General features: G+C 48.5%; 1 protein-coding gene across 7 annotated transcripts in view; it reads left to right on the top strand.

Annotated features, from left to right (window-relative positions):
• ARHGEF18 (Rho/Rac guanine nucleotide exchange factor 18) overlaps positions 1 to 17,171 on the top strand; it is an 85,743-nt gene extending 68,572 nt beyond the window's left edge. For all 7 annotated transcript variants that reach the window (XM_008171589.3, XM_065578289.1, XM_005279019.3 and 4 more), the window contains 11 exons: positions 1,166 to 1,344; positions 1,809 to 1,900; positions 3,239 to 3,427; positions 4,109 to 4,246; positions 4,694 to 4,818; positions 5,755 to 5,811; positions 6,294 to 6,341; positions 6,964 to 7,431; positions 8,679 to 9,006; positions 11,907 to 12,029; positions 12,123 to 17,171. In XM_008171589.3, coding sequence (XP_008169811.3) covers positions 1,166 to 1,344; positions 1,809 to 1,900; positions 3,239 to 3,427; positions 4,109 to 4,246; positions 4,694 to 4,818; positions 5,755 to 5,811; positions 6,294 to 6,341; positions 6,964 to 7,431; positions 8,679 to 9,006; positions 11,907 to 12,029; positions 12,123 to 12,268 — 1,893 coding nt within the window. In that variant the 3' untranslated portion in view covers positions 12,269 to 17,171. The remainder of the gene's footprint in view (positions 1 to 1,165; positions 1,345 to 1,808; positions 1,901 to 3,238; positions 3,428 to 4,108; positions 4,247 to 4,693; positions 4,819 to 5,754; positions 5,812 to 6,293; positions 6,342 to 6,963; positions 7,432 to 8,678; positions 9,007 to 11,906; positions 12,030 to 12,122) is intronic.
• Positions 17,172 to 25,553: the final 8,382 nt, after the last annotated feature.

Below are 25,553 nucleotides of genomic sequence, written 5' to 3'. Positions count from 1 at the left end.
CCAAATGTAATACCTGCAAAACTACAGCTGGAGCACTTGGATAGTTGTCATGAGAAATGTTTGACTTTCCTCCTCCGCCCCTCTGTGTGGCTTGCAGCCTTTGTGTTCTATGGGGCTGTTACTGTATTTGCAAATCTACTTCACTAGCTGAACTCCTGCTACAGAAGAACCTAGATATCGTGTGTTAGAATGCTAAAGAGCATGCAACCTCTCGTCACCACCCCAAATCTCTAATCCCTAGTGGAGGGTACCTTGCCCGGGGGAATATTCTGTCCATAGTCATGGATTGATCTGTTCTTGGCACCTTTATATGTATGGGATCTGTTTAAAATAAGCTAAATATTAATCCCCCCTAGATAAATTAAGGGAAGGGAGTGAATCGATCTACCCGGCTCTCCTGCATTGTCCTAGTGACCCCAGCACACAGCTTGCATGGGAGCCCGAGGACAGTTGGCAAAACTTAGTTTTCTTGATGTCACAGTTTCAGGAATCCCCTCTGCTTCCCCTCAGGATTTATGCAGTGGAAATGGAGCATGTTCAGCAGCCTGCAAAATCACTCCTTTCTCCCCTAGTGCTGGGTTATCTAAGTGATGTACATTGGCTGAAATACAAAGTGTAGCTAGGGACACTAGTTACAGATATAACCCTTTTGGAAACCGTTTATCACCGAGAGTTGCTGTTAATATGTTCTATAAGAAGGGTTTTACCTTTTGGATCTGGTTTCAGTTTCCTAAACCTGAAGGTGACTCTCTAGCCCTGTCCTATGAGCTAACCTGCCAACTTGGCACCACCATTGCTTCCTGCTGTTCTCTCCTTTCATTTTTATATTCATGTCCAGTGATGTTGGTTTTTTCCCTGTTCTGTTTTTATTACTGCCAAAAGAAGCAAAGTCCAAACTAGTTCATGCTGCCCTCCCTCCTGGGGAACTCTGAAGAGCCAAAATTCACAACTCGCAAGTCTCATGTTTTTAGAATGTAGGTCCTTGAGACTCATCTGTTCTGTGCCATGCACGGGTGCAATATAAAATGGCCCCAGCAATAGAACTGCACCGTTGCAGTTTGTCTTCTTTGGTCACAGACAGACAAGAAACCCTAACCCTAAAGATGCTGTGTGATCTAGTGCTTCAGCAAAACTTAACACATCAACTTATATTTCTGTTCTGCAGGACTCTAAGCCACCAGTTATTTCATTGCAAAAGCTAATTGTAAGAGAGGTAGCTAACGAGGAGAAAGCAATGTTCTTAATTAGTGCCTCATTAAAAGGACCAGAGATGTATGAAATTCACACCAGCTCCAAAGAAGAGAGAAATTCTTGGATGGCGCACATTCGCAGAGCTGTGGAAAGGTAAATTATGACTGAAAGTTGGAGGGTTTGATTTCCTGATTGTGTGTTTGATTTCTCAGCACAGCTGAAAGTTCTGCTTGTGGGGTAAAGATAAATTTGACTAACCTGGTCCCTCATGCTCCATTTCACATCCTTGCTAAGGTATATACTAGTCATGTCAGTGTGGCTTCTCTCAGGAGGCCAGATAGATTTTACTATCTTTTAGTTTTCTGTTTTTGCTGTTGTATTTCATGCTCTTTGTAAGTAACTTTGTCAGTAACTTGACCTGGTCAGAAGATTGAGCCTCCCTAGGAAGCGTGTTTGCCCACTACCTGACATAACAGTAGCGTTCTGGATGCGAGATACAAACAGGCTGCAGGATAAAGCACCTCCCAAGCAAGGATGCAGGATTTGGGCCAAGGCTTTCAGTAGGTTATCTATGCATAGATCAAATCAATCTCCTCCTGCCTTGCCTCGTTTTATAGCTGCCCTGATGAAGAGGAAGGAACATTCAGTGAGCCTGAAGAAGAAAGGAGACTGGCTGAAGCACGAGTTGCTAAAATAAAAGAATTTCAAGGTAATGGTTTATGCAAGCATCCAGTGAACAACTTCTTAGTATCACTAACTCTTCATGACCCTCTTATTCTTGGGGGACACTTAATGACTAAGAATGTGATCCCATCCTGTGATAATTTCAGGCAAACTACCATTGTAGGATTGCAGGTAAATTGGGCTTTTCCTGCTGTTAAATAACACATCTAAAAAATCCCTCTCACTTTTTGTTGAGATGTGAGAAAAATGATGAGGGGTATGGAACAACTTCCATATGAGGCGAGATTAAAAAGACTAGGACTTTTCAGCTTAGAAAAGAGATGACAAAGTGTGTGGGGGGGGGATATGATAGAGGTCTATAAAATCATGACTGGTGTGGAGAAAGTGAATTGAGAAGTGTAATTTACTCCTTCCCATAACACAAGAACCAGCAGTCACCCAATGAAATTAATAGGCAGCTGTTTTAAACTAACATAAGGAAGCATAGGCGCTGACTCCATGGGTGCTCCAGGGCTGGAGCACCCACGGGGAAAAATTAGCGGGTGCTCTGCACCCGCCGGCAGCCAAGCTCCCCCCTCCTCGCCTCCTTCTCCCCCCCTGCCCCTGCAGCGTGCTGTGTCCCTGCTCCTCCCCTTCCCTCCCAGAGTTTTCCGGGAGCAGGGACTCGGAGCGCTCAGGGGAGGAGGTGGAGAAGGGGCAGGGCAGGGACTTGGGGGAAGGGGGCAGGGCTGGGGTGGGAAAAGGCAGGGTGGGGTGGGGACTTTGGGGAAGGGGTGGAATGGGGGTGGGGTGTGGGCTATGCAGGGACGGGAAGGGGTGGTGGGGGGGGTTGAGCACCCACCGGGGACAGGGGAAGTCAGTGCCTATGTACGGAAGTACTTCTTCATATAACATACCTGTGGAACTCATTGCCTAGGGATGTTGTGAAGGCCAAAAGTACAACCGGGTTCAAAAAAGAATTAGATAAATTCAGCGAGGATAGGGACCAAGATGGTCAGGGATGCAAACCCATGCTCTGAGAGTCCCTAAACTTCTGACTGCCGGAAGCTAGGACTGGGCAATGGGATGGATCACTCACTAATTGCTCTGTTCTGTTCATTTTCTCTGAAGCGTCTGGCACTGGCTACTGTCAGAGATAGGATACTGGGCTTGATGGACCGTTGGTGTGACCCAGTCTGGCCATTTTTATCTGCTTCCTTTTCTGCCATTTGGCTCTTTCTGGCCATTTATGATAGTAAGAGCTTCAAACAAACAGAAGAAATACAAAATAAATCAATATGATCTTCTGGAATTAGCATTATGTTTCTGATACTGATTTTACAAACAGCTTTGTAGGGTTTAAATTAGTTTGTTTTTCCCCTAGACCGTCTGAGCATGAAAGATGATCTGATTTTGCAAAATCTAAATGAGAAACAACAGATTTATCTAGAAATGTCTGAAATGAATGGGTTTGAAGATCTTTCCCAAGGAGCCCGATTCAAACTCCTCTTCAGGGGGGAGACCTCAGAGAATCTGCAAGGAGAGGTGATCCTGAAATCTGCAGTGACAGAAAGTAAGTGCAAAACAGGAACGTGTGTTTGTGTGTGTAGGTAGAGAGATACAGCTGCAGATAATATAGGTCCTATATATAAAGAGAGAGAGGCTATGGGGTTTAATGGTATCTAAAAAGTTAGTACTTGGGTAGTGCTATTCAGACTCTACATTCTCAGAGCCCTCCTGTGAAATGGGTGATGTGGACATTCCCTACAAGTTACAACAATATTTTTTAAAAGTTAGATCAAATTATGGAGCGTAGACATGAGTCTGTTCAGATATGTGGCTACTGAGTGCCCCGACAGCATGCCAGCGTGCACTGAAATACTGTGCAAGGGTCCCAAATGAAGGGAGGTTGGGCTGCCTGTGAGAGCAAGGATGGCATGAGCACAGATAACAAACATCAACTTAATTGGTGACTGATGTGTGAAGAGTCCTTGATTTAGCCTTCTGAAAGTCCATCCAGACTGGCCTAATGACCTGAGTCCCCATTTGAAGATGAGGCCTCATCTTTACATGCATCTTTCGGTTTCAGAGTATGAGGTAAGGGAAAATACGTCTGTGCTGCAAAGAGGCTCAGTCTGATCTCTAGATGCATGTCAGAGTTTTGAATGGTTGTATACGTAACATAATAGCATGGTGCCAATGCCTCATTGTATGGACATGACTCCTTAAAATGACCTGTGCTCCTCTTCCCTAGTTGAGAATCTCCAGAACCTGATCTTCACACACTTAGCCAACGGGACCGGTCGGTCTGAAGACAGCTGTGGGTTGGGGCTACCCAGGAGAGCGGAGACCTTTGGGGGATATGACAGCACCATCACAGTGCCAAACAAAAGTAAGACTGTGGGGCCTTTGGGGATCCAGTGCAGGACTGCAGACCCAGTGTGTTAGTGAGAGGAGCTGGCATTCTGGTCACCTTACTGATCTTTTCGGTGAAAGCCCAGGATGTCAGCTGTTCTCCAGCACAGTCGTTCTGGTACTAGCCCCATAGGCTATGATGGCTGTTGAAATTGCCAACGTGGATGGTAAGATGGCTTGGTGTTGGTAATCCTGATGCGGCCATTCCATTGTTGGTGGCTTATGCACGTTTCTGAGTGTCCGATCGATGATCTTGATGGTGATTGAGTAAATCAACAAATTGCAAAACTATACAAACTTCCAACCCCAGAGTTGTTCTGCTTTTGCCCATTAAATTGTTTCAATTTTTACATCTTTTTCCTAATAGAAAGTACCCAGTGTTGCACAGATTGGTGTGTGTTGACTGGGTTACTTTCTTTTTCAGATGGTAGTTTTAAGAAGAAGGTCTGTGGTAATGACCAGAGGCTGAGGGACCGGAGAGGCCCTGCAATAAGTTCAGATGTGCAGCTCCAAGATCTTCCTCTTGATGCAGAAGAAGGACCTCCCACAGTACGTTAGTCTTCACTCCCCCTTGTAAATGCATATCCTGGTAGTCCGAGACAAACATGGTGGAGTCAGAGAATAAGTCACTGAAAACCAGAAGTCCCAAAAGCTGCTAATGTCAGCTCCTTGGCAGAGTCCTACCTCGTGTTAAATAAGTTGGCTCCATTAAGACTACTGTTCTTTAAGGTTGAACTCGTGGTTTGTAGTTTTACATTTGAAGTGCAAGAATCGGCATGTACTTACTTTGGCAACTTTTACATTTGTAGTGCTTGTGCATTATGTACTGTTTACATGTAGTTTTTAATGATTGTGCATCTATTTCAACCTGGAATTTGACTAAAATAATTCCCACGTCCCTCCTCAGTGTGAGAGCCCTTGGGGAAGTTGCCTTTAATTAAGGCCATCTAGGTAATGCCACACTGTGACGTATCAGGAGATGTGTGTTGTAATGGTCCCACTCCCTGTGCTTCATTTTTTCTTCCAATTAATGTTCTTAGCACTAAAATGATTTGGGGAGTTTCATAGAATAGAACCTAATGTGACTCATTGCTTTAAATTGGATTCTTATCAGCATTAGTCATCCATTTCAAAATGAATTTTTAAAAAACAAGAACATTCTCTTTTGATACTTAAGAAATAAATTATTATTGGACTATTTCTCTATGGTACTTTACTATTTACTTGTATTGAAGGAATATGGTCTTCTAGGTCTGCAAACGCTTGCAGTGCTTTAAATGGGTCTGACACTGCCCAACTGAAATAGGGCTAATCAAATGTTCTCTATTGAAATGGTGGTTGTAAAATTTCCATCTGAATATGCCTGCTCCCATTGTAAAGTTGAGAGCGTGACGACAAAGCAGCCTGTGTGCACTGACGCTGAGAAGAGCTCTGTGCTCTTATCTACAGTATGCTCTAGGACATCTGTTGCTTGTCTTTTTCCAGAGTGATGTAATGAGACTGGATTACAACAGCAGTTTTCAGCCCCTCCTGGAATCTGAGGTACTAGAATATGCTATGTTTGTGCTTTAAGACCGTGTAAGGAGGAGTGACGTTTGGCTCCATAGTATACAAAAGAAAATATAGCATTTTAATGTTCATAGACTCAGAAACTTGTCAACAACCTGGACCTTGCAGTTAGTTACTTGGATATAATCAATGCAGAGAGTAAAATCCAATCTGAAAATGAAGATGGGTTTTAGGTATAGTGAGCTAACTACTTCCCATTCACTCTCAGTCCACTAAGGTGAAACTGAGTCTCTGAGAGATGGCTCGAGCAGCTGCGTGTGAGTCATAGCTCCATGCAGGTGTGTTGGAGGAAACCAGCATCAAGTCCTTAAACTGAGGAAAGCCTAACAGGAGGATTGCTGCCCAGAATCCCAGCGTGGTGTTAGTGGGCACTGATACTCTAGCTGGACAACAGATTAGTACTGAATGTTGCCACCATAACCTCCCCGGAATATAATGCCTTTTTCTTTCCTCAGCTTGTCCAACGGATACAGAGGCTGTCCCAGTTGCTCCTCAGCCTTCAGGTAAAATGCTGCTATCCAAGAGATCTGTTTAAAGCTGAACTAATCAGTCTGCTGAAATGTAGGTAGTGATGGTCGTTTAGTACAGCACTGGAAACGACCGAGGTCCTGCGGAGGCTGCAGGGTTTGTCTCAGACTTGGGTGCCAGAGTAACCAATGCTATCCCCAGTATTGCAGAGGCAGCCTAGCCCCCTTTGCCTTTATAGGATGGAATCCTTCGCTCCCTTCTTTCAACCTCTCTGAGCTCCGTTTGGTTTCCTTACTGCTGAGATACACCGTACTTCCCACGATGACCCTCTAGAATACACACACCACGTCTATGTGGACGTGTATATATAATCCCGTCAGATACAGACTGATAATTAGGTTCAAAAGATGGATCATTTTGAATGATGCAAGTTAGTTTTTTTGGCTCACGGTCACATGTTGTACCAAGTTAATGGCAACCACAGGTTCCAAGTGGGAATTTAGCCCTCTCGTGCTAAGGGGAATGGATTGGGTAACCTAATAGGTCTCTTTACCTTCTGAGATTTATACACTGGTAGACAATGCAGTCTCTGACCTCGCTTCTCCTGTATTTTTCAAGCCCATGTGTCTTATGACTGAGTTGTGTTGTTTTTTCCAGGCAGTGATATCACAGCAGGACAGCTACATTGAAATCCAGCGAGCCACCATCATCGATCGGGAGAAGCAGTATCGGCTGCAGTCCACGCGTGGGAACCTGCTGCTAGAGCAGGAAAAGCAGCGCAACTTTGAGAAGCAGAGAGAAGAACTGGCCAATGTACAGAAGCTTCAGAACCAGCTGAAGGTGGAACAGCAGCGTTGGGAACGGGAGAGGGACCGGCAGCAGAGGGAGTTTGAAAGTATAGAGGCACGGTTGCAGGAGCGAGAAGAGGAGACTCGGCAGCTGAAGGATCGCTTGAACCAGGAGAGGGAGGAGCTGGAGAGACAACGAGAGGCCTATCAGCATGACCTGGAGAGGCTACGGGAAGCGCAGAGAGCAGTTGAGAAAGAGAGAGAGCGTGTGGAGCAGCTAAAGAAGCTGAAAAAACAGAATACGGTGTCGGGCGTGTTCTCCCCAGAAATGGGACAGGTAAGGACTGAGCATCAGAGGGGTAGCCGTGTTAGTCTGGATCTGTAAAAAGCAACAGAGTCCTGTGGCACCTTTAAGACTAACAGATGTATACTGAGGAAGGACTGAGTTCTCTTGAAGCTGGAAGCTTGATTTCTAACTGCCACCTTCACATAGACTTCTGAACGGAAGTCTCGCTTCTTTACAGCAGTTGCTACATCTTAACCACGTAACTTTCCCTGGGGACACAGCTGTCTCTTGCAGGGTTTGTCATTGCACCTTCCTCTGAAGAAGCAGGTACTGGCCACTCTGGGAGACAAGGCAGTGGGGTAGATGGTCTTGTTGTGATTCAGCCTGGCAACTTGCCCAAGCGTTCTGCGGAACATGTGATAGAAGTTGAGGAAATTGCATTTGGTCCTATGGCTGCAATAGGATTTGTTAAACGAAGGCACTGAACTCTGCCATGGAGATGATTACACTAGAGGGGTTTAGTGGTGACATTCTGTCATTTTCCTGAATTCTGTGCTTTTAAATTCTAAAAACATGCTCCCCCTCCAAATTGTGACCTTCTGCCTCTGACTGCCCCCAGCTCCACTGGTTCAGCCCCGCTCCAGGGGGAGGACTCCAGCCACAACAGGCAGCGTTGAAATGACAGGGCTGTAAAATAGGTGCCCAAGCTCCCTTGCTGTGTAGAAGTACAACAGGCCTGGATACCCCAGGCAGAGTTGCAGGTGATAGTAGCTCAGCCCAGACACTTCTTAAAGCCTTAAAACTCCATTTTGTTTTAAATGCCTATCTGAGCCCAGAGCACGCCTGCCTGCTGGATGTCTGTGGGCGTAGGTGAGGTTCTTAGCCTGATTGTAACACAGGTGTGTGCTGTACTTCCCCATTCTTAGTGCAGATCTCTGATCTCATGTCACTGCCCCACTTGCTGGCCCACAGCCTCATCTGTCGGGCTTGTTTGCTTGCTTTTTTTTTTTTTTTTTAAACTTCCTGCCCTATTTGCACTTTGTTGTCAACCAGCGGTCCTTTTCGAAGCCCTCTGCTAGGGATGATATTAAGCAAGGTCCGAAGCTGCCAAGATATTTTGTTTAGTTTGCCAAGATTTATGCAGACTGAGTTTTTCTTGCCCCTTCTTTTGTGCGGTAGCATAAGGGAGGTCCCGGTGTTGGCCACAGGAAGGTGTGTGTCTTTTGTTTCCTCCCCTTCTCAGTCCTTGGGGGATGTGAGGTATCAGCTTCATGTAACACAATTCTTCTCTCATTTAGAGTCAAATGCTGAACCATTCCGTCAGTTTCAATGGAGAAGGGCTAGAAGGGTCTGTGCCACACTTGAAGCCCTCTGGGAGGGCTAGTGTCTTGGGAATGGATTATGTGGAGCGGCCAGAGCTGGTTCGCAGGGACAGTGCCATATTGGAGAATCGTCCGGTTCTTGCAATGAAGAACGAAGTGCCAATCCACCTGCTGAGTGCAACCAACCAGATACAGAAACCGGCTGCAGTTCAGCAGCAAATCCCCACCAAGCTTGCCACCTTCACAAAAGGAAGCAAAGAAAAGGGGGGGAAGAGCAAAGCATCGCACAGGACAGACAGCTCAGGTGAGTGCACTAAGCACATCTCTGAGCTCTGCTGACATCACCGATGCACACAACACCATATGGAGCAAATCTGGCCATCTCCATCCAGCCAAACAACCCCTACAGGAATTCATAACCCACAAAAAGCACTAGGACCCTGCTTGGGGTGGAAATGTAGCTGAAAATTGAATGTCCTAAGTAACCCAGCATGGAACTTAAGGCTGATTTAATCCTATGTCTCCCTGACCCTGTCCTCGGCTGCTGTAACACTGAATGTGGAAATCGGGGGAGGGGGTCGCAAATAGAGCATCCAACTCTGCTTTGGGCGCACACACATTTAAACAACTCTGAGTGAATCTCACCCCAAATCCTAGCTTGTTTTGTGACTGCCGAGCGTGTCTCTTATCCTCATGGTGGTGTATGGAATATTCTGGGCCTCTCCTCCTCGCCGTTGTTGGGTACCCCGGCATGAGAGAGAACTGGCTTTCCCCCACCTCCCTGCGGGCAATGGCTTGTCCAGGAAGATTTCTCACTTGCAAAGGTCGTTCTGAAAATCCCAAAGGGGAAGATGTGCACTTCCTAGTACAAAGCTGCTGGTTCTAATACCTAGCCGTCTTCTCCCCTGGAATCTGAAATGCAGTAATCTGCCAATGTTTCTCACACTGTAAACATGAATCTCCAGGCCAGAACAAGGGTGCTGAATGTATTGCAGAGCTAAAAAGAGCGAATTCTGTCAGAAATAGAAAGGATTATAAATGCAGTCACAATGCCATGGTGTAATTTCTGCTTCTAAGAGCTGGGTACTAAAATAGTGGCCTTTGACAATGACAGACAGTGCAAAAACCACAGTTTTCCAGCCACTTGAAAGCACTTTATTTCCAGCTGCATGGAACAGCCTTTAGTTTTGAGTTTTATATAAATAGCTTTTTAGTTCATGCCAGATTGTCCTGGCAAGTTTACACATCCAACAGGTCCATGTTTATGTAGCGTGGATAGTGTCAGGCTTCTCCCGGTGCATTGTGGAGGCATCTTCCACCCATGCTCTCCTATAGTACTGGTGTTTAAACTTAACTGTATTTTCATAAAATGAATTGGCTTATTTCCAGCACATACCTGTAACCTCGTATCCCCTCACCACTGAACCAAGTGGTGGCAACAGAGAAAACAAAGCTGTAGTGGTACAATTCCCCAGCTTGATCTTTTTAAATTGCTTTTACCAAGGTGGATAAAAATCAATTCTTTTTTTTTTTTAAATCAAAAAAATTATTTAAAAAATTATTTAAATCAGATTTTTTGGATAAAATGCTTTTTCAGGGAAAAACCTATCTAAAGATAGATACATTATAGCTCAAAGATATCTCATGGAATAGGGATTATAAATTCTGCTTCTATAGTATGAGACAATATATTCATGTAATGTTTAAGAAAAGTTTTGCACATAAATTCCAATAGTTCATGGATTAGGGACCCAATCTTATGGGGTTCCAGGGGCTTCTGTAGAGATTATTTAGGTTAATCTTTCTATCTACCCAATGGGACTCAGTGCTCAGTCTAGAAGATACCATCAGAGATGCTTAGTTTTGCAATTCTCAAACTGGATTTGTGTCTCCGGAGATAACATGCTTGTTAACAGCAAAAATGTTTGTTTATTTACAAATAAATATAAAGAGATGAGAAATAACAGACCTCAACCCTATTGTCCCTTTACAGATTTGTGTACACAGTCAGTCCCTTACCTCTCTCTAAAAGTGCAAAGTTTCAAAAAGTTCAATGAATAGAAGATTGCTGGGGGAAGAGATCTGGAAAAGGAGAAGTCTGGAGATAAATGTGAGAAGGGAGGGACAGGCAGTAGAAACAAAAGTGAAACTGTTTGAGCAGCATATTCCAGAAGTCTGGAGGTCTTTCTGACTGTAGCCTTCATTGATTTGAGATCTACCATACCATTCTCTCACTAGAAGGGAAAACCTATAATGGCAGCAGGCTGTAAAAGGGACCCAGTTTGGGAATATTTTAATTATGTTCCTCCACCTGTGAAGAATATGTATTAAGGCTATAACAACCAACAAGAATACATTTTTATGTAGAAATCCATGATTAAATCGAGTCTTCCTGATTGATTTAAATCAATTTGAGTTAGGGTTAAACCTAGGGTTAACCTAACCCTCACCCTTAAATTAAATCCACCCTGGCTTTTACATAGTGATGTGTACAGTGGAAATGTACTTAGTAGTTTTTCATCAGCTTATGAGCAAGGTGTGAAACCCAACCTATTGGGTTCTATTCTCATCAGCACTAATGGGATGTTAGATCTGAGAATAAAATGTAGCAAGACTTTCTGCACCAGTGCCATATAGTTTAGAACTGTGTGTCTAATTTAGCTTGTAGGATGCTAGGTAAGGGATGGGCATTGGGATGTGGAGGCCTTTGGGACTGGAATGATTCAATTCCCATTGATTGCTTTTACTTTTGGAATAAAAATATTGGCAAACTAGCCCATCAGAGCAGCTGTGTTTCCTCACTGCTGCAGCTGCATTGCAGATAAGGAGCACGGGTAGATTCATGGTGACCTTTGTAGTCGGGAGAGTGGCAAGAGCCATTTTGGTTCTGCGTGTCTGTGCCAAAGGTGTTTCTTGACTATACCAGACCATCATAAAAATAGATTAAAATCTTCAATTGTCCTTGGGGGGGCACTTGGGAGTTGGGATGTCTGTGTGTAACTAAATAGAAGCTGCGGGGTGGGGGAGAGGGAGGGTGAATGCTCATGGTCTGAGCAGTTGAAGAAGTAAAGTAAGTTTATTAGTACAGCCCCTTTGAATGTGTGAGGAGGGGGTAGTGGGTATAGGTGTCTGAACCCAGGCTTGAAACAGTGGAGTTGGCAAAATGTTACCAAGATTGATGTGTAAAGCAACTTTTCTTTTCAGCATCTGTTGACCTGAAACAACTGCTTACACCTAAACTTGTTGGGAAAGATGAGGGTGCACTGAAGAACAGACGGTCAGCGAGCCCGGTCCTCCCGAACAGCCAGAGCATTGCGTTCCAGCCAGGTAAGTCTTGCCAGCGAGCAGTGAGCAGCCTCTCTGTGCTGAGACATTCTTGTGCACTCTGGTGAGTCTTTCCTCTCCCTCTTTCTCCCCTAGAGATTTACAGCCCAGCTGACAGCCAGCCCGAAGCAGTCAATCCATCCAAGTCCAACAGTGTTCACGTCCACACCTTGGTGGCCTCTCCGCCAGCCCTGATAAATGCTGAAGACGATACCTGCAAGGAAGATGTCATTTTTTTCTAAGCGTTTCCTGTTCAAGGAGGTCCTTGTGCCATGCCGTTCCAAAGAATGGAAGCTCAGCATTGTGGATGTCCTTCCACCACTGATCCAGTGGAACAGGATTTCAGTGTTGCTTGGTTGGCTTCTCTACTGACAGCTCAAAATGAGTTCACCATAGTAACACACTTTTCCAAGCGTGAGAAAGTATTGATTTTATATGGCTTAGGTGTATAAATTCAAAGCCTGTTCAAATGTTGCCATCTACTGTAATTTGCTCTCTTTGGTGAATTCGCAGTAGCTCTTGGTAGATCTTTTACCTTGTAAAGCAAGTCAGTTTTAGTTAATGTTGGGCCGCTCAGATTTTTTTATGTAGAAGTTTTAACAATAGGCCCTCAAATGGCTGAGAAGTTTAATTCTGTCTTTACAGAGCAGTGATCAGTGTAATGGATTATTCATTTTGTTTTAATAACTAGCCAGACCGCAAGCCAGTCTTCTCACAACCAGCGTGACAGAGGAGAGCTAGCCACTCACATGAAAGGAATAGCATCTTGTACCTTCTAATGAGTTCAGCGGAACATGTGCTCACTGCACATGCACAATGTAAGAGGGACTGTAAACCTCTTTAACATTCAGAAAATCCAAGGGCCAAAAAACTCCCCCTAGTTGTGGCAGCAAAGGGTTGGACATGTATAAACTCTCTAACGTGGTAATGAATAATTGTGCTAGGAGAGCACATTCCCTGGCCATCGCTTGCACTAGGTCTGATGTCCCTCTTCGGGAAAGGCTCCTTAAAGACACATCAAGTAGAGAACCATCTCCATGTCTGTGAGTGTGTTGGTTCAAAATTAACTTTGAGTCTGGGGTTTTCTTCCTGCTGAAGATGCTGACCATAAAGAGCTGGTTCAGCATGCAGTTGGTTACTGTCCTGTCTAACCTCTTGTCTCCTGGATCTTTGTCTGTCTGCCACCTCAGTGGCCATCACGCTAAGGACTGGAACGTAACAAAGCTGCTGTTACTGCCGAGAGTGCTCTGCCGCACTGGGTCAGGAATGAAGGGAATAAGGAATATTTAGAATAATTTACCATTAACTAAATCATCTTACAGCTGCTTTGACATCTCCTCTTATTGGATGGGTCGGGTTTAGCGAATCTTGGAATGGTGACAAAGTTAATACCGTTCTGCTCAAATGGCAATGTGCATTTCGGGAAATCATTCAGCGTATTACAGGACTCCAGTGTGTCTCAGTTCTTGAATATGCACTACAGCTAATGAACATGTAACCTGCACATGGAAGTGTCTGGTCCAATATACTGCGTACAATGATATGCACCCAAAGGGATTGTTCAGAGGGGACGATGCCATAGGAAAGGAAACGTCTTTCTCGACCTTTGGAAGCTTGGGAAATGCTTCCCAAAGTCCGATGGCTGGAGACTGGGTGCACAGAATCCGGGCTAACATCATTTCAGCACAAGTTAGGACAATTTCCCAACCAGAAGCATTGGGATATGCTGCTTTATTCCAGCCTGAGCGGAACGCGAGCTGTCCCTCTGAACGGGCAGAGCACGTGTGACCTGCAAATAAAATACTCTATGGCACTAACGTCAATTCAGCCCAAGTATTGTCAACTGTTCAATGATGGAAGCCCAGGAGGTCTTACAAAGTGTCAAAAGTATTTGCTGCAGAATACCGTCTTGGTTTCAAAGTGGCTAAATGGTATAAGTAGGATTATTGCCCCAAACAAGCTCAGCTGCAGTTGGGAAACTCAAATATACTGGAAGTCTGTGATCAGTGAGGGAGAAAACACAAATTTGGAAGCCAAGTGGCACTGTGCCTGCTGTGCTGAGCAAGTGCCATCTCCTGTGGTGCTGCCTTCGACATTGCTGGCTTAATTCTCCTCTCTGGTGCAAATCAGGAGCAATGCCATTAAAGTCAGTGGAGTTACACTGGTGTAAGTGAGAAGAGAATCAGGCCCCAAGTCGTTTGGTTTGTCTCCAGAGAAGTGTCCTCTAGACGCTCCTATTGAATTTTTTTTGTTTTGAGACAAGTTGTTTCTAAATCAGGCCCCTTTGGCTGTGGTGTTGAAGTGCTGCTTGCTGATCTGCAGCCTTGCAGAGCTTGTGCAGTTTGTTATGGAGCCGAGGGGCAGAGAGCTGGTCGGTCACATCGAGAGACTGCCTGGTGCTGGCATCACGATACTGCGGCGTTGTGACCCAGTGTGTTGCCCAGTAAGGGTTGATTTCTGTATTTGATCTGCTGATGCTGCAATTCCAGCCCCGTGTAAAAGAGAGAGACACATTTCCTTATGTGAACGTACATCAAAGCAGCAGGCGTGCAGGACTGCAAGCTGAAACTCTCTTCGGCCATTCCCTTAGAACCCCTGGTGTCAGGAGCTACGCTTACGTCCGTGGTCCCAGTCCAGGGGGTGGGGTGGGGGTGTTAAACCCATTTTCCGAAACAATTACGTCATTTGATTTGTGTCATTCTAACATTGTGGGAGATAAATAGTGTATGGGTCTACAAAGCTTGTTTAGCTGCTGCTATCCTCACCCCTCCCTGCAATAAATGCTCTGAGGTAGAAGAGTGACACCTGAAACTGCTAGGTCTGTAACGAGATCTCATCATAATATAACCCGAGTTTCAAACATCTGCTTTATCAGTGTTGTTCCCAGGAAGTGATTGCAGCTACCAGTGAGCAGACGTGGTGCCTCTTGGGCGGCATCCCTAGGGCTCCTTCCCTGATGGGGCCTTCAATCCACAACTAAGGAGCTACCTTAAGAGTTAGCATCTGCCTCAGTGCACACGTCTCACTGCTGCTAGCATTTGTGCAGGGTGCATGCATCTGGTGTGGTGACTGGACCCCTTTGACTCTTGGTCTCTTGAGTCAAACTCCGGTTTGTTTGTTTCTTTAAGTGCCAAGCTAGGCATTGATGTAATTTTTCTGTAGGGTGACCGGCCTGAAGAGGCGTGACGGTGAATTAGCGAATGAGGTGCTATCTTAATGATAGTGTGTGCACAATCTGTAACTGTCCAATGCTCCAGACCAAAATATGACATTCACTTTCCAAAATGCAAAATAAATCATTTGTGTGGAGCTGAGGGGAAAAGGCAATTAAAAAAAATCACCTGTTCATTTTTGCTAAGTCAGAGGCCTTGAAATTTCATTAAATTCCTCCAATTTCACTAGACAAATGTTGTTGTTAAAAAATAGCTCATTTGGGGTATTTCGCCCAGCACTAGTTTTTAAACAATTTTTTTTCCTGAAGCAGACTAGATTCTAAAGATGCTGTTCAAGTCTGGGGTAATTGACGTATTCCTAATGATCTTTAGTGAAGAACTTACTTATTTTAAGTGGGGGGAGGGGGGAAGCTCACTACCCAATGTTTGCTTTTAAATACTGTTGATACAAATCAGAAGCTCCATGCCGCCCTTCCTGCCTGAACTCACCCTTTGGTCCTTTACTGCCCTGAGGTATAGTGGGACCTTTGAACTACTTGGGTGTTCTTCGCTTTGTGTCCCAGCCTTACCATTACGGATCATGTGTGTGTTTCATATTGTGGCTTTGAAATGTTAAGGTTGCTTGTAGTCTTTGATCTTCAGTTTTAAAATCCAGTCCGAAGGCTGCTTCCTTTTTCCTGTCAGTTCAAACTGCTGTCACTTCATGTTTCATGCCTTTAGATTCCAGTATCTTCATCAAGTTTGCGCTCACTCTGACACTCTATCTTAAGGGCTTTGTTAGCAACTGACTTTCCTAGCTGTGAATTGTAGGTGCAGCAGGTCCAGCAAGTTGACTTTTGAAATCAGTGTCCTGTGTGGGGGGAAGAGTTGCTGATTTCTGGAGATGCCTGTTCACTGCATACCAGTTACCAGTGTGCCTGGACAAGCAGGGGTAACTCCGAGAAATGGTGGCAATTCCGCCTTTCTAAATTGTCCTCCATTTTTAGTCCTGTAGCCAGATGCAGGTGACTGTTTGAGTCCATTCAGGGCACTTGTTAAAGCAAATGGCAAAACACCTAGAATCAAAGTCGCATATTAGACTGGAATATGGTTTAAAAATAATTTAAAAAAAAAATCCTTATACCTGATCCTGCAGAATCTAATTAACCTGAGACTCTGCTAATGCTAGTGAGTGACGTACCAGTTCGTTGCATAGATTCCTCTCCACAAGAGAATGCAGGAGTATTTTGTCGTCTTCCCAGTTCTCAGCATTTTTTAAATCTCCCTTTGCAGTAGATTTTACCTCCGCCATGGCTGCAACTCTGCTCATTGAGAAACCAGGAGAACAGCCTGTCCCCCGCTTCAAGGCCAGTCCAGTACCTTTGAAATCGTTAGCTGCCCTTTATCCATGGTGTGTGCATGTTACTTGTCGAATTCCATTTGTGCCATGTTTCCAATCAGTGTTTTATATTTTTGTACTGAAAAAAATTGGAGCACTTTAGGAAGGTTTATTTTAAATTCCTCTTCTGTTTGTCCCAAAGTAAATGCTCATGAAAGTAAATCCTGTTGTATCTCGCTCAGTGAGTTGTGAACTGTCTTAATGCTGTTTAGTCTTAGGTCTGGTTTAAAGGTACCCTGCGCTGCAATGATTCATGAATAATCATGATTTATGGTTACATGGGATTTAAATTGACGATTTTGTTGGGGGAATGTCTCGGTTGTTTTCCTTTTAGGATGTAAACATTGTAAATAGTTCCTCTGTCAATAATTCAGTAATTCAACTTCTTTGTAGTCCTTAATTTTATTTGTAAAGTCAATGGTTAAATGTTAATATTCTCTTGAATTGTGCACGTCTTGGTTAATTGTAACTGTGATCTGAGCACACCAAACCATTGATTTTTTTCAATGATGGCAATGTTTCTCCACTGAAGGGTTTCAGAGTGGCAATAGATCTGAAACCAACTTCCAGCAATAAAAATACCCTCAAAAACTAGCTGCTTGAAGGCACTTTTATTTCAATTTAAGATTCAATGCTGTCCTAAAACAGGTCTGAGAAGCAGCCATTTCTCATGTGCATCTGGTTTTCTACCCTACAGACAAAATTCCTAGTGTGTTAGTGACACCACATCTGCTGCCCAGAAGAAGGGGGACGCATATGGTGCGTCAGGGCAAGTGCAAGGGTCTTGACAAGTGTAGAGATCTCTAAGGGCTGAAGCCTCCCGAAGGTGGTCTGGTCCCAGAATGGCAGAAAGACACCATAGTCATGGGAGTGGGACGGTAGGAAATTACCTTACGTTGGCAGACAGCAACTTGGGCCAGTCTGGTTTGAGATGCTGCTGGTGCCGCTTCAGTCAGTTTCCATCTGCAGCATATTGAACTCTTTCTGTGCCAGCCTGGTGGCTGCTGCTGGGTATTGCCAGCATGGGACTCGTTTGACTAGTACTCGGCCCCTGCTGCAGGTCTGACGATGTGCATTCAGCGGGGAACACCTCACAACACTCAGTCTGGACAGACTCCAAAGGAAGTCCCAGTCAGCCTGCCTTGGCCTTAGGTAATGCAGGGGATTGAGGCTCAGGGGATTAGACCAGAGAAAATGAGGGAAGGCAACAGCGGGTTCCTGGACTCCAGCAGACTGAAGGCATTTTCCATTCACCCATTCCATACGGAGTCTGCTGAGGACCCTTTTGTCCAGATGTGCATACATGTGTGTGAATGTAGCAGACTCTGAATTATTAGGTTTGTCTGATAACGCTAAGATCATATCAATCTCAAAGTGGTATCGAGGGATCTGGGCTCTGTCTCTGTTGGGAGCTACTCTTCACCTGTGAAATGTTCTTAGCATCTCAAGTTGTGGGTCTTCAAAGTTCATGTTAGATTGAGGGTCCCCAAGTATTTTCCCAGCATATGTCAACACTGATGGATGTATTGGTAGAGCTGAGTGATGCGTCAGAGGATGGAGCTCTAAAAGGCTTGTACATAGATCCGTACTTGCATCTGCCTTGAGGACAAATCAGAGTCTCATTTGTGCGTATTCTGGCCCCTGGTAAGCCCTCTCGGTGCTCAGCTGCAGTGGCAGTTCTATGCATTTCCTGTTTGGGGGGGTAGCTCACCAAAGTGCAAGTGAAGATTCACTTTTTTAAATATTGTACAGCAGCAGAAAATGGAGCTTTGCTGTTTCTGGTGGGTGACAGCTGGGGGAGGGGCTGTTTTATGGATGGAATTAAAGGGCAGGTGCTGCTGATAGGGCTGGAGTCTTCCCAGCTAGATCTCGGGGGGTGAGGTGAGGAACCTGGTTCCCAGAGCAAGAGCGCAACAAACAGTGGCCAAAGGAAAACTGAGGCTGACTAGGACTTTGCTGCCAGTGAGACTAGGGAGCTGCCTCTCAGAAGTGCTGACGTCCCCATTGCTGGAGCAGGTTGCAGGCAGATGGGGCAAAGTGCAGGGGTCTAGTCTGTGCTGCAGGGAAGCAGGAAGGTGGGGGCAGATGGGCTGGATGACCTGCACGAACTACAGCTGCTCCTTTAGTGTCCCAGGCAGTGTGGGAGCGTCCCAGCGAAGACCCCAGGGGAGAGAGGTGGGAAGAAGGGCAGGGCTGGGGTTGGCGAAACGAGCACGGAGAAAGTGGTTTGGAAACGAGGTGGCTGCGGTGCTCAGGAGGGCCAAAGAGATTGGGAGGCTGCTAGAGCGGTGGCGTGACTGGCAAGTGTTTGCAGCCGGGTAGGAGGGGGCCCGTTCCAGCCTGCAGCACAGGCTGAAAGTCCGCCATAAATTCATGCTGCTGGTGGTTACATCGAAATTGCTCACCCACATCTGTCATGCAGATGTGCCAGTCAGGCAGCGGGAAGGGAATCTTTCTGCCAGCGACAACACACTCACTAAAGCCCAAGGGAGACTCAGGGCAGTGGCAGATAACTATTTCACGAAGGACGGGCCATGGCGAGAGAAAGTGGCTGGGAATGGAGACCCCGGGGGCTCTGTTCTCAGCTCTGCTGCAGGCTTGTGGTGAGGCTCTGGGCAAATCATTGCTGCTCTGTAAAATGAGTATAAAGATAATTCGGCCCTGGCCTCCCCTCACAGGAGAGTGTTTGTAAAGCCCCTGGACAGCTGCTCTGTTACAAGCTTTCCCGGTTAGTCCCCCCCAGAGCCAGACTCCGAACCGGTAAACCTCGTACCTCAGCAAGGGCAGCAGCTCCACCTGCCTTCGCTCATTTCAGATCGGACACTGAATAAACTCCAGCCCAACCATCGCCCCTTCTGGAAGGATGAATCACATGGGCCATGGGGAATGACAAGTTTCATGCTGCGAATGGTCCCTTTCATGTGGGGGAGGCTCGGCTGCACGTGCATCTGAGCGCCACGGGAGAGCCAGATGTTGAAGAGCACTGGGTCCATCTTGTGCTGCTGAGGGGGGAATATGCTGCTTCCTCACCTCTGAATCAAAACGAGTCCAGTTTCTTACCCCAGGAGGGGGCCAGTCTGCTCAGTGTACAAGGGAAGGGGTGATGTCTGAGGTGCTTGTTTCTGGCATCGTGGGGTGGGATCAGAGAGGGACCCTTCCACCCCAAGGTAAGTGCCACCTGCCAGTGCTTTGGGCGACGTGTCTTGGCAGCTGGCAGCATTGGAGTGTCACAGGGATGGCATCGGGCCAGGGGCACTGGGATCTCCGACAAGGCCACAGCTGCATTCTGCTCCAGGGCTGCTTTTCTTCAAAAAGGCTGAGAGTAAAACTACAATCTTGAAACATCCTCGGGAGGGTGCCCTGGGATGGGCCAGGCCTGCCCCTAGCCCTCTGGACAGTAACAGGCATCACCGCTTTCCAGACAAAGTCTGATGTCTCTTTAATTCTTAACATGAATTAAGCAATATGAAGTAACCCCAACTACCCCGGAGGGCTGAGATCAATGGACAGACCCAGAGGCTGGCACCATGCGCGACGGCTACAATATTCCAAGGGATTTCAAATGGGTGATGGAGGGTCCGCTCTTAACTGCGCAGTGAGCTCCACAGCAGATCAAGTTTAAATATTATCAGAACAAAAAGACGAGAGAGAAAACAACAGTAAATACAATATGGGAGGCTATTCCCATCCCTCCCCCGACCTGCTCTGAGACTTCGGGCAAGTCACTTCCCCCTCTCTGTGCCTCTGTTAGAGGAGAGAAAGAATAACAGGTAGCAGCCCCACACAAAGCGAGGACTAACACAACCACTTAATCGTTCACACCCAATATAAACTCTGTGCGCGCAAGTGCGGGTATAACTTCGACAAACCCCCCCCTCCCCCCCCCCCCAAGGTCACTGGAGTTTAGAAAGCATCTTATTTACAGTGTCAGCTCCTCAGCAGAGCCACGTCTTCCCGATACAAAGTCCAGTCTTCCAGAGTTGGCTCAAATGGAGTTTTCCCTCTAGGAAGCAGAACACTTTGCATCCAGTGCTGACCTTGGCCTGAGGGGGGCCTGGCAGGCAGCGTACCCCTGAGGTGTGACGGCCGGCTCAGCATGGATGATGCTGGTCCGGTATTTCTGTGACAGATGCCTCGCCGGGTACCTGAAAGCTTGTTTCCCTTCAGTAACGTTTGGACAAGACTAAATCATATGCCCAGTAATTACTGGCGTGGCCCAGGCATGTAATGGAGACCCCTCAAGGTGAGGATTAAGGAGCATCCTCTGCTCTCCTTGGCTAGCAGGATGGTGGCTGCAGCACAGGGCCTCTTGGGAAGGGATAACCAGGACAGAACTAAGCATGAGGGGCAGAGGCGTCTTAGGAACATCTCCAGCCCTCGCTTACAAGGCAGCAGAGGACGATGAATAATGAACAGAGCTGCGTGTGAAGCGAGAGGTCCCAACATTACTGCTCTGTCAGAACGGATCACGTGGGCACCCAGCCTGAGAGCAGCAGGGCTGGCCTGGTATGTCCTCCACGGGCCAGTAGCAGGAGATGATTCCCAGGTGCAGCTGAGAACCCAAGGGGAGGAACTGTGGGAACGTTTGCCTCAGCATTTGGTTCTCTAACTGAGGCTGCTGTTTGCGACTCAGCGTGTTCCCCGTACTACAGCCACCCAGGCCAGGTGCGGTGTGGGGTCCAACTAGGCACCATGGCGATAGCCTGTTAGCTATAGGGAGGCCCCACACGCCAGGGCCGCTGGCAGGGCCAGCTGTGCAGCTCAGCCGAGGCTCGGCTGCCGGTTCTGTGACTGAGCCGTCTCAGCTTTTTGTTAAATTCAGGATTTAAAGAGAAAGACTTGGTTGGTCTGCGGACTGGGATTTCTTGGCCCTTTGAATGCCGGCTGCACGAGGCACTCGAGGAGCTGCCACGGCTCCACTTCCTGCTGAACACGGGCCACGTGTGCCAGTTGCCTGGCTGTGTGGCATGTGGTCATGGGGGAGGGGGGTCGGTCTGTTTAGTGTCTGGCACCTGCTCCGTATTTAAGAATCTGGTTGTGCAGCTCCCAGGCTGTGGGGGGAACGTGCTATGGGAGTGTGAAGTCACAGGGCTGGGCTGCCAGGACCGTGAGGTGTACAGCCCTTGTTCTCGCTTGGCAGGAGTGCAGCCCTCTGCCCGACTCCATGCAGGGAGGGTCTCGCTGTTCTGCTGCAGCACGGCTGTTGTAGGACATCCCGGTCCTGGAGGGACAGGCCACTTCTCCCACAGCTCGGGCCAGCGCCGCAGGCAGCTTTGAGGTGAGGCGGAACCTGTGTCTGGGAGTTGTTTAGGGGCCTTCGCTCCCTGCTCACATCCCAGGGGAGGGAATGCCAAGCCTCCTGCTCCTGGGCTGTGCTTCCTCAGCAGGCACCTGGAGCCCTCCAGCGAGGTGGGGCGGGAGAATAGGGACTGCTGGGCCCAGCAAGCGATCTGGGTTCCTGCAGCGTAAAGGGCTTGGTTGACAAAGCAGTGGCTGCCTGGAGAACCCTGGGGGACGCTCCTATTCCCCAGGCCCAGTCAGAGCCAGCGAATGCTAGATACTATGGTGCTGACGAGACCCGGACCCAGCGGGGTCTGTGCACTGCCCTTGCATGGGGCCAGACCCGAGCCTTTGTCCTGCCCCTCTCCGTGCTGAGGCTGGCGGACAGGGCTTGGATTGCACCGGCAGGTCCCTGCGAGGGGATGCGGGGGCTGCGTGACTGTGTAAAGCTCTGTCCCCAGCACAGCAGCGTGCACAGGGAAGGAGGGAGAGAGGGAACAGACTGGCTCAACACGCTAGGCAGGTTTGGCTTTCGGGTGGGGCCGGGCCCATAACTGCTATGAAATATTTAGTGTTGTTTCCTGTCCGGAGCTTGGCCTGGGCCCAGCGGGTAGCCTCGGCGCAGGGCAACAAACTGCAGAGAGCTGCTGCCTGGAGGGACTCCCTTGATCTTAGAAGTGCTCCAGATAAGGCAGGCCAGGGGGTTCGATAAACATCCTGCTTACTCCCACTGCCTCTCCCCAACCACCCAGCTAGAGCGGCTCGGCTCGGAGCCAGTCCATATAAGGCTGCGGGAGGCTTAGTGCTACTGGAGGAGAGGGGGCTCTTAGCCTGTGGCTGCTCATAGCTGAGATGGCCCCGGTGGTTCCCAGGGCTGCCTTCCCTCCAGGACCTGGCTCCCGGGAGTCCCTGGGCTAACCCAGTGACTGGGGAGTAATCGAAACACTGTCCTGTGCAGGGCCAGCTCCTGCTTCTCCTACTGCCACCTGCCCAAGAGCTCAGCTGAGCGAGGTTCACAGCCTGGCACAGAGCCCGGCCTAGCAGCTGGGCGGTGACTCACTGGGGCACCGGAGCTTGGCCGCTGGCCTGCGCTGAGCACTGAGACTGCTCAGTAGCTGGTTCAGATGCTGGAAATAGCCTGGCTGCTCATTAACCTGCTATCCTTGAGCTGCTGATAAGATCCTAGAGCCTGGCTGGCGATTGACAGAACAGGCGCCACAGCTGTTGTGCTGGCATCGGTCAGACGGGGCGGCTGCTTTGAAACGTTCCCTGCTCCTTCCTGACGTCCGCAAACTGGTTTGTGCTGCGGAGCGGTTTAAATGTCCCCCGCCAGGCCCAGAGCATCCGGATCCAGGCAATCACCCAACCCAAAGAAACCCACTCGGAAAGGGAAGCTGCAGCAGCTTTGGGGCCTCCTGGAACTGAGCTGTGGGGCAGCTGTGCAAGTCTGGTCCAGTGTGCTTGGGGCTTCATGTACAATCAGGCCTGGACATTAACACTGCACCAATTATGGGACCAGTCTGGCTAAGGGGAGGCCCACGCCCAGCCGTGGGAGCCTATGCCCGTGCCAGAGGCTGTCTGGTTCGAGCAGGGTTGAGTCTCGTATGGTTCGCTCAGGTGGGTTTCTGCTCCAGGGAGCATTAGTGGATCTGCAGCTGCCGCGGAAGGACTGCCGCCCGTTCAGTCTAACGGGTGCTGAAATGGTTATGATGGGTTTCCCAGCTCCCAAGTGGATCCATGTGCAGATGCCAACAGAGGAGCTGGAATCTCCAGCCAGGAAAGCAGGTCTGCGTTGCACACGACTGAGGCCCATGGGACACAGTAAATAATGGGGCTAAGGCTTCCCTGGGTGTCCCCTCTGTAGCACTGGAAGCTGCACTCCACAGGGGAGAGGGCAGAGCTGGGGGCAGGACAGTGCTCAGTGCGAATAGCAAGGAGGCCAGAGCGACCCACTGCAGTTTTTGTCTTTATTACACAGCAGCCAGGGCCCTTGGCCGGGCAAACGGATCCAGCCACAGAGAAGGAGGCCGGTGCCCTTTCCCCATGAGAGTAGCGTTAGCTCTAAAGATAGTGCAAGGCGAGGAAATGACTCGCGGATGCTTATGAAGGCTCCAGCAGGAGAAGTGACCCTCAAAGAAAAACGCTGTGCCCAGAGCTCAGATAACATCCCAGCGCCCAGGGCAGGAAGCAGACGGAGACTCAATGGTGCTGCAGCAGCAAAAACAACATTGTCCTTGCTGCAAAAGCGGGAGGTGGCTGAGAACCCGAGCTCCGTTGCCTGGCAGCATGAACAAAACAGGGGTACACAAACGGCCGAATGAAACCTTAAGTGTCTGAGCTTATTGGAGTCAAGCTGGACTTTGCCTGGCCCTTGAAAGCAGCCGCTGGTTTAAAGGGGAAGGAGAAGCTTCCTGCTCGGTAACAGCTGAGATTAGATAAGGGAAGGGAGGGAACCCGGCTCTGCAGCGGTCCGGCAACGGAGGCCTCAGCTCACCCTTTGTGACACCCCCTTGGTACCTGCCTGCCCTGCCCAATGGCAGAGCCAGCAGGTGCAGAGAGCTGCAGCCCTCCTGTGACTGCGTTTCTAGCTGGCTCTCCCCAGGATGGCTGCCGGCTCCTCTCCCTACCTTGCGCCTGGCCCCCCAGCTGTGCTGCAGGCTCCGCAGAAGGGAGGGAGGAAACACCGCGGGAGCAAAGGTTACAGAGAGAGGAACCTTGGCACACAAGCAGGGGGCAGGAGCCCTAAACTAGCCTGCGGCTCAGGGGACGAGGATGCAGCAACCCTTCCTCCCTTTCACAGTAGGCTCTCTGTCTGCCTACGGGCTGGGCCCAGCCTGTGACATTGAGTTCAAACCCACACTGCGCTTTTCCCCCATAGACACTTGATTGCACGTCCAAGTTTGCTTCCTGTGAACAAGTTCTGGTGTTTCTAAACTTCAGCCAAATCTTTATAGCGGGCTGCTGCTCCCGACTCCACTCGCTGGCAGCAGCAGGGCCCAGCACTGACTCTGCTGCAGGAGACAGAGCGAGGGCAAAGGAGAGACGTTTTTCAGCCAAACGGTGCTGTTCTTAGACGCGTCTGCACGTGCAGCCAGCACAGCGGCTCCTTGGCGAGCAGGCGTCGATTGCTGATGCAAACCAGAGTCCTGCAGAGGAGCTCGGTTTTAATAGGAGCCGTCAGGGCTCCACCTAGCCCCAGGCTGTGCAGCTGAGCCTGTGGGAAGGGGTAGCCGGGGGCCGGGGGGTTCTACCCCCGCTACGTCTGTGCTCGGACACTGAGCGAGGCCCTGCCCTGCCCTGCCCGCCGCAGAGGGGCTCGTTGTAGGGAGAAGGGTTGTGTCACAAGCACTGTTACATGCGGCCCACAGCTCCCGCTCCATGTAGCCCCTGGAAAGAGCCTCCCAGCTGGTACCACCTCTGGCAGCCAGGGCAGCCTTTTGTCCCTCCTCCATCGCAGAGCAGCTGGGGTGCCCCGGGGCTCTGGCCTGAGATCACATGAAGCCCCTTCAAGGCAATCACTCGGCTTGAACACAAACCGCCGCCTTAAAAGGAACTAAAGGTGATTTCAGCAGGGCACTGAGCAGCCATGTTCGCACAGCTCCTAAATGCTGTATTTCCTTCCAGTGCCCAGCAGCAGGGCAGTGCAACAGCGAAGCATTAGCTCTTAGCACGTCTCCTCCCTCCCCTCTGCCCTGC

This window comes from Chrysemys picta, chromosome 25 (assembly GCF_011386835.1).
Source record: "Chrysemys picta bellii isolate R12L10 chromosome 25, ASM1138683v2, whole genome shotgun sequence".
NCBI classification, from domain to species: domain Eukaryota; kingdom Metazoa; phylum Chordata; order Testudines; family Emydidae; genus Chrysemys; species Chrysemys picta.
This window is presented reverse-complemented; position numbering and strand designations above follow the sequence as displayed.